Below are 8482 nucleotides of genomic sequence, written 5' to 3' on the forward strand. Positions count from 1 at the left end.
CTCTGGGTTGTTGCTTACAGTCCAATCATACATGATGTTGCATCCTATTGAGATTTGCAGAGCAGCACTTATAGAGAGTCAAAGCTACATGTTTTGAATGGTGTTCAGCCTCCATGCATTTATGTTTTTGGCGATTCTCTCAAAATAGAGAAGCAAGGACTTCTCTCTGTAGATTCTCCTGATTTGCATCCATTCAGCAGTTCTGTATCTGTTGCATAAGATATCTGCATCAACACAGTGGCCTCGGTGGACCGGTGGAGTGCACCCACGCTGTCAGTCTTCATGGATCACAAAGCCTTTTAAACCCAGCACTTTTCTTTTTACTCTGTGCTGAAGATAACAACATACGGACCTAAGAAGAGGAAGACAAGTTGTACTGAATAATTAACCAGCAAGTTTCAGATGAACTCTTAATGAACAATTCAAGTGTATGTATTTCCAATTCAGGATCTGGTTACAGAACACCTCATGGGGGGATTTCTGCTTATGTTTGATTCTCAAAATCTTGTAGAAATTGTAGATTCAAGGAGTTGCAAGATAAGTGGCGTTGCTATTTGATGGTTAGAAAATAAATTGAAGAAAATGATCTCCACTAAAGAAAATTCTGACTTTACATCTTTCTTGTGAAATACTGGATAAATGAACTCCATGTAGCATCTCTTTTTGATTAAAGTAGACTCCGCTCATATGTAACATTGTGTGAGGCAAAAAGTGTGAAAGGACAGAAAACAAAACAAAATGCAATTAGGAAGAATATTCACAGATAATCTTTCCTCCATGTTTCCTTCTCCTTCTTCGTTTTTCTACTTAGTAAAATAATCTATGTTTCCCTCTCACTTAGAGCAGGCTGCGGATCTTTTGTTCTGAACGAGAGCCTCATTAGTTCCACTGCATTTGCCTGAAATGCCACTCTTTTCCACCACTATTAATGTTTCCTTCCTGCCCTTTCTCTTACTCATAGCCGAAAGCTATGGCTTTCTAACTAGCTGCACACGGCAAGATCCTATCTTTTATTCAATTGACTCTCCCGGGGGCAAAAGGAGAGGGTAATTCAGGAGACGGCAAGTTAATGAAATTATTTTAATTGCTGTGCGTTTCTATATGCAAAGAGGAAATATAATTGGTGTTTGGTGTTAGTTTGTGTTTGCACGTCACGGTGGCTTGAGTCTCTGGCTTTGTAATTAAATCAATATTGTAACTTGCTGTTATTCATGTCAGACTAATGTTGTTGGTTCAGTATTTGAACTTCCTATTTAATGATTCAATCCCGTCCACAGGATTGGCCGGGGACCATCTCTGTAATTGGTCGGCCTGTCAGTTAGTAATTTAGTGGGGCTTGGAGGTATGAACAAATGAGCTATTAGCATTGTGAATGAAAACTCTGCTGGTGAATTATCAACAAAGCTACCGAGTTCTTAATGACTCTGACTGAGGCCACAACCCGTTAATTAATTTTGATTCCACTCCCTACAGAAAACTGATTTTCATTTCCAATCAAAGAGTGACAAACTTTTATTGCTGGCAAGTTATGTTTCAGCCCATAAAGAAATAATGAAGATGAATGCTCTGTTAGCAGAAGATACAGCGCCGTTTATAATTACGTGGGATTGAATGTAGAGCGTATTGAATCCTTGTGGTGTGTTTACAGGAGTGAAGGGAAATCTTGCAAACAAACCAGGGTAACGAGAGTGAAAGCGAAATGAAATTGAGCGTTTCTTTGTGTGCATGCTCATATATTATTACTATAGCATGCATGTGTGTATCCTTGTGTCAGTGCTCAGTTCTTTGTGTGTGTTTGTGTGAGTGTCAGAGAGAGTATGAGCTAGACAAGAAATGTAAACCTGTCTCAAAGTGCTTTGTCAGCACACATTTAAATGCTGTCTTATAGCGGTTATATAAGATTTAGTTTTCCTTTTGTGTGTGTAATCATAAGAGCACAGCGAGAGAGAGAGCAGGAAACAAGGAAGATTTAACAGGGCAGAAAGGTGGAGCGAAGGATGAGTGAAGTGCAGCAGAGGAGAAGAGAAAGCCTCCAACGTCACACACTTTAATCCCTGCCGCTAGCGGGCTGCAGAGCACACACATAAACAGGTAGGAGAGCAGCAAAGCACATGTGAGAAAAGGAAGGAGAGATTAGAGGAGAGGGAAGGAGCAGAAAGGAGGATAACGACAAGTGGAGTCAGCTAAATGAGTGTTTTGAGAACTGCAGTGTTTACCAACAACAAAGCCACTTCCTCACGGTCCCTGGTTGGTATTTATCGTTATGGGATTAAGAATGTCCCGGCTCTTTGTGTGTGAACTGTCTCCTCAAAGCATGTGTGTAGACTTTAAAGCAGGGTGTACTGTACTGTAAGGTCATCAAGCATCCATGTGTAGCATTAAGCATCAATGGGTATCCATCTCTGTCATGTGTAAATACAAATTCAGTTTAAGGGTAAATATTTGCATTTTAGATTGTGAGATTTGAAACTGGCTAAATTATTAAAAACGGATCATGTAGTTTTGCTCTGTGTTTTCCTGTGTGTGAAATTCTTTAATGTTGTTTCTTATTCTGTCAGGAAGATTAGCTTCTGGGGAAAAGAAGGCGCTACAAAAGTTTGATTTGTGGAATAAGGAAACGGTATATTCATGCTTAACAGTAATACACAGTTCACAGGAGTAAGCATAGTACAGCACAATGGCATACAAGTGGTGTCTGCATATATATATATATTATATATTATATACACCATTATTGTTGTGGGAAACTGTGTCTTTAATGCTGGGATTATGTGTATTAGTTATGCGGCTCTGTATGTTGAAGTAGTGAGACTGGAATGGAGAGGAATTAATTGAAAATGGATGCCAAATAATATATACTCAGACACAAAAGCATGTATAACACACACACATGGTCACACACATGTTCAGGTAAACTGGAGTCATCCATAATGCACCTGAGAAAAATACTAAAATCATTTATAAGTTATTGCTGGTTCAATTCATTTTTCTCACACACCTTTTGGTATAGCCATCATACTTGTTTACAGACACTGACCGGCAAAGCTAATTTTAATTATCTTGTTTATTTATTATCTGTCTTGTTGTCTGACGCCTGTGAGTGTGAGTGAAGTGTCTCAGGCTCTCAGTGTGAAAGGGAGCAAGTGGACCACAGAGGGGATCTTTTTTCAGAGTCTTGCCACTACTGTGCATCGTTTATTTAAGAGTGTTTTTTCTTTAAGGATTATTCACTGGGGGAGTATAGGGTGATCGGACTGTTGATAGAAGCAATCTAGCTGGCGTATAACAAGAGTTTTTGCATGTTTGGTCCAGGAGGAGCTGGATACAGGGCTGGGGGAAAGGATGTTTTTGCTACCTGGCATATCCTGCACACACCCAATGACCTGGACAAGTTGCAATAAAGGAATTGCATTACGGTCACTAAACTAAGCAAGTTTTTCCTTTTCTCTTTCCTTTATAAAGGCAATACTACCCTGATCCCCATCCAGTCCATGGAGTCCAGCTGATGAGAGTCGGAAAGCTGCAACATTACCTGGAACACATCGAGGACGCTTTGGACACCTTCAAACAGGTGTGAGGCAGGAAATGCTATGATATCACATTATCTTGTTCAGCTATGCTCTTATTTGTTTGTGTGTCCATCATTTTTATCAGTGATAACACTTTCCTCAACAAAGTGTTGCTGAAGTCTGGAGAATTGAGAGGAGAGATGTTATATCAGACGGGTCTAAAAGTAGCAGGAATGACAGCAAAGACAAGCTAGCAACATCTCGATCTAAATCATAAAAAAACTACTCCCAAATAATTAGAAACCCTGATATTATTGCTATGATAAACAAACACTTGCTATTATTATTTAGTAGGTCGGTTTTGTTACCTACTGATTTATACTAGTAAACATTGGAAAAACTAATGTTCACATTTCCTTACCCTGGTTGTTCGGCTAACATGGGATAGCTACCGTAAGCTATATTGAGTTGAAAGCTATAATGATGAGTTGCCTCCTTGTGAAATGCTTCTTTAATTGTAAAAGGAACAACTGAACCTGGAGCCGGACAGGATTGCATTAATGGTGTCGAGTGCAACTTTAAGTGTGTTCATTTCTCCTCTTGCAGGCCTTCAAGATGATAAAGCTCACACACGGCGTTGATCACCCCTGACTACAGATCTGTTGATGAAGATGGAGGAATGTCGCAGTGAGCTGGACCAGAAATCCTCCAGCTGTCTCAGAATAGAAGAGAACTGAAACTGGACTACTTTGACTAATTTCACTTTGTCTTCTTATAGTCTTAACGTTATCATCAGATTGATAAGAAGATGAACAGAAATGTGTTTTATATGACCAAAGTGTGGTTTGAAGAGTTAATTCAGTAAATAAATATGAAATTCATTTCTCTGAGTTACTTTTGCACTAAAACTGCTAGCATTCAATATGTACTGGATGTAGAGGGAAAGAGATGGCCTTGATTTGTCCAAATTTAATAAAGAAATACCCCAACATATACATTACGTGTGTGTGTGTGTGTGTGTGTGTGTGTGTGTGTGTGTGTGTGGGTGTGTGTGTGTGTGTGTGTGGTGTGTGTGTGTGTGATGTGTGTGTGTGTTGTGTGTGTGTGTGTGTGTGTGTGTGTGTGTGTGTGTGTGTGTGTGTGTGTGTGTGTGGTGTGTGTGTGTGTGTGTGTGTGTGTGTGTGTGTGTGTGTGTGTGTGTGTGTGTGTGTGTGTGTGTGTGTGTGTGTGTGTGTGTGTGTGTGTGTGTGTTGTGTGTGTGTGTGTGTGTGTGTGTGTGTGTGTGTGTGTGTGTGTGGTGTGTGTGTGTGTGTGTGCTAATGGCGCCCTGTCAGGCCTCTGTCTCCTGTGTTCATCTTAACAGTACCCTCTCTCTGGGGGATCTCATGTCCCAAAGTTGTATGTATCTGTTTGTGTGCCTGGGTGTTGTTTTAGTAAAGTAAGGTTTACAAAACATCCATGTTTCCTCTATACATATCCATCACAGACACTTCCCATGTTTATCCATGTCTATGTGTGTTCAACGTTAAACCAGACTGTGTGTGAGATGGAATGTGGTGATGAGTTTCTCTCACACGCACACACACACTTCCCACGGTAATCCTAGAAATCTACTCTTTGAAAACTGATGACAGCATTTCCTCTGAGTGGTGGTGTGTGTGTGTTTGTGTTTCTATAGGTTATGGGAGGATTAGAGTGACATTGTGTTAGATATTTAGATTGCTAAAAGATGCCTTTCTAAAACCTTTTCGTTGCCCCCCCCCCCCCCCCCCCCCCCCCAACTGCAGTAGCCGACATGATAGTAATGTGTAAATGTCCTGAAGTACATTTTTCTCCGTTTCCTTAATCAGCATAAACATGTATGTATTCAAATTGTATTGGAAGTCATCAATAGTTAACGAATTACAGAAGTCACAGCAGTAGTAAGATATTTTAATGTACCTCCTTATATCAGTGGGAGGGGGAAGAAAAGGGCTTGATAATAGTATCTGGAAAAGATTAAATGAATGTGAGGATTGAATGGAGGCAGTAATGAAACGAGAGGACTGAATGTCTGCTGGTTCCTTCTCCCATTACTCACTTATTTGGCTCTGTTGCTTTCTGTCTCTCACCCTCTCGCTTTCTCCTCTCTTACCTCTTAACAGCCATCAAATTACATTTACTTTCGCTTAAGCATAACCCTCTGTCTCTCTACTCTGTCACCCGCCGTCTCTCTCCCCCGTTTTCTGTCCCTCTCACTCCCCAAAGGCGTTCAAATTAAACTCACTATTCATCCTCTCCCCTCTCTCGCTGTGTCTCTGCAGGCGGCCTGAGTAAATCACAAAAAGTACATTGAGTGGCTTTAACCCATCTTCATCCACTCACCCTCCTGCTTTTTGCTCTCCCACATTTCCAATTTTCACTCTCATGTTGGAAACCCGATTGCATTTCTGACCATTCACCGTCTGGATATCTTCTCATAAACGAATTGCCAACCATCATCACTGTGTGTCTCCACCTCACCTTTAGGCTCTCTTTACGCTTTTCCTGCTATCATGTCTCACTTTCTGTTTCTGCTTCTATATCGTGGGCCCTTATTTAAAGGGGACCTATCATGCAAAATGCACTTTTGTACGTCTTTTATACATGAATGTGTGTCCCCGGTGTGTCAGGGAACTCACCAAGTGTCAGAAAACACAACCCTCTCTCTTTTCCTCCATACCCAAATCTCTAAAAACGGATCTGATACAGATTTGAAATATCTCTGAAGTCAGAAACAAGGAGCTCCGCCTATATGGGCAACTCTCCACCTATCAGGGGAATGAGAGGTTGCGTGGCATGGTAACAGCATGGTAACATGACGCTCGTGCCTCGCCCCCCTCCTTTGCAGGGGGGCGTGGTCAGCTGCAGCTCATTTGCCACAGAATCAGCCCTTGTGAAGACAGGGCTGGAATAGAGCAAATAGAGCTAAATGAGGCATGGCTAAAATGCATGATCTGTTTGGTATTTTGAAAAAAAAACTGCGCAGACATGTTTTGTATAGGTATGGCCCTACAATATATTATTCAAATATAGCATGATAGGTCCACTTTAATTCTTCATCTCTATTACAAATGTAAACACTGAGTCCTCTTTCAAGACACAGGACTTGAGCGTCCTCTCACCCAAATTGAATGTTACATATTATAAGGATTGACTTTTTATGACATTGAAATCTGGTTTTCTTAATGTGTTTAGAGTATATTTTAATCTGTATATCACATTTTACATTATTAATTCTGATTATGCCACTTCATTAAACTACAGCTTGATCATGTATGGCCAGAATCACCGGTAGAATTTGAAATGTTCCTCCAAGCTGCTAGTTTATACAAAGAGACGCTTCTGTTTCAAGATTTATTAAGAGCCAGAGACGGTAGATTTTATCCCCGGTATCGTTTCAGGATTATCACCCTGTGTTTCAGTGATAAGGAGTTGATATATTAACATTTCTTCTTGAGTAATATCACCTTGAAATGAAGAAGAGAGATAACACCTATCTCAGTGTAAACCCCACATCTCCACCATGTCTCCATCACCCCTCCGTCTTTCTTTCCTCTTCAAATTTGCTTCATAATCAGAGCAGGCTCTTAAAATCAGAGCGCTGTGGAGCTGAAGAGGAACCGCCTCTGATGCACCGAGCCCTTGTTGAGCAGAAGTTTCTTGATTGTCTTGTTGGGGTGGATTAGGGAATTGGGTCTTTCTGTCTTTTATTTGCTCAGTCTACAACTTTTCTTTGGACTGGATAATTGCTTTGACATTTGTTCATGGTCCCAAAAGAAAGACTCTTACTGATTTTGTGAATCCCAGACGTTATCGACAATAAGTGGTTAACACAAATTATTGAATGGATTGCCATATAATCTAGCACCGACATTAATGTTACCATCAGAATTATTTGTCATCATATTGGTTTCCACTTCACTCTCATTTAGCTGCATCATAAAGTCTTTTTTTGTCCAATTTGTTTGGCTTTGGTTTGTGATTCGAAATGTTCTTAGCCTTAGATGAACTTTGGGTGTAGTGCTACTTGGCAGACACCAACAATCTGAAGCACAGCTGAGACTGTGCGCATGGCAATATTGCCAATACTGCTGTTGGCATTTACCTCTGCTATTCAATTTGATGAAGCAGTCCATGTTATTAGTTATTTTTCAAATGCATCTTATAATAATAAGCTGAGTTAAACATGTTCAGCTGACTTGTTGATTTACAAATGTTCTCACCGAGTTAGCTGGTGTTGTGAAATCTCATTACATGTTAGAAGTAAATGATATTCTAAACGTGACCCATCTTGAAACATATTTGCTTTGCTTACTGTGTTTCTGCTTCAAACTTGAGTTGCTTGATACTAACAGAGAAACATCAAATAGAAGTAGATATAATGCATGTTAACATTTAAGAGGTAAGTGGGATGAACAAATACATATTTTATTTTATTAGAGAAATGAAGAATAAACCTTTAAGTGCAGTGTATTCAAGTGATCTAAATACACTGTAGGTAATGTACAAATGAAGCTTAGCGCAAGTTCAACCAGGAAGACCGTCTTTAGTCATTCATTCACATATTTACAGCTTACACACTGCAAAAACAGCCCTTCCAAAAACAGGCAAAAATATTCTTGAATGAAGTTAGATTTTCCTTTATCAAGCAAAAACATCTGCCAATGGGGTGAGCCACATTTGCTTGGCTAGAATTCTTAAAACTATAATTAAAATCTAGCTACTGAAAGACCGTAATGGGCCTTTAAACTAGAAATAAATGTTATTACTGATTACCAGTGGCTATTTTAAGCTGAGTGGACCTGACAATTATCTAACCAGGAACCAATCTCAGCAACAACAATGGAGAACATTATAGCAAGGAAATTAGTCTCTTGAGAAACTCTTGCCTGAGCTAAATGATATGGTGAGTTCAGAAAAGAGAGTAATAGTCCATTTGTTGAGCGATGATA

General features: G+C 39.9%; 1 protein-coding gene across 1 annotated transcript in view; it reads left to right on the forward strand.

Annotated features, from left to right (window-relative positions):
* Positions 1-4504, forward strand: part of smyd3 (SET and MYND domain containing 3) — a 96919-nt gene extending 92415 nt beyond the window's left edge. Inside the window, exons 9-11 of the mRNA XM_071202706.1 lie at positions 1811-1815; positions 3463-3571; positions 4116-4504. Coding sequence (XP_071058807.1) covers positions 1811-1815; positions 3463-3571; positions 4116-4160 — 159 coding nt within the window. The 3' untranslated portion in view covers positions 4161-4504. The remainder of the gene's footprint in view (positions 1-1810; positions 1816-3462; positions 3572-4115) is intronic.
* The last annotated feature ends 3978 nt before the right edge of the window (positions 4505-8482 follow it).

The sequence above is a fragment of the Pseudochaenichthys georgianus genome, chromosome 3 (assembly GCF_902827115.2).
Source record: "Pseudochaenichthys georgianus chromosome 3, fPseGeo1.2, whole genome shotgun sequence".
Taxonomy (NCBI): domain Eukaryota; kingdom Metazoa; phylum Chordata; class Actinopteri; order Perciformes; family Channichthyidae; genus Pseudochaenichthys; species Pseudochaenichthys georgianus.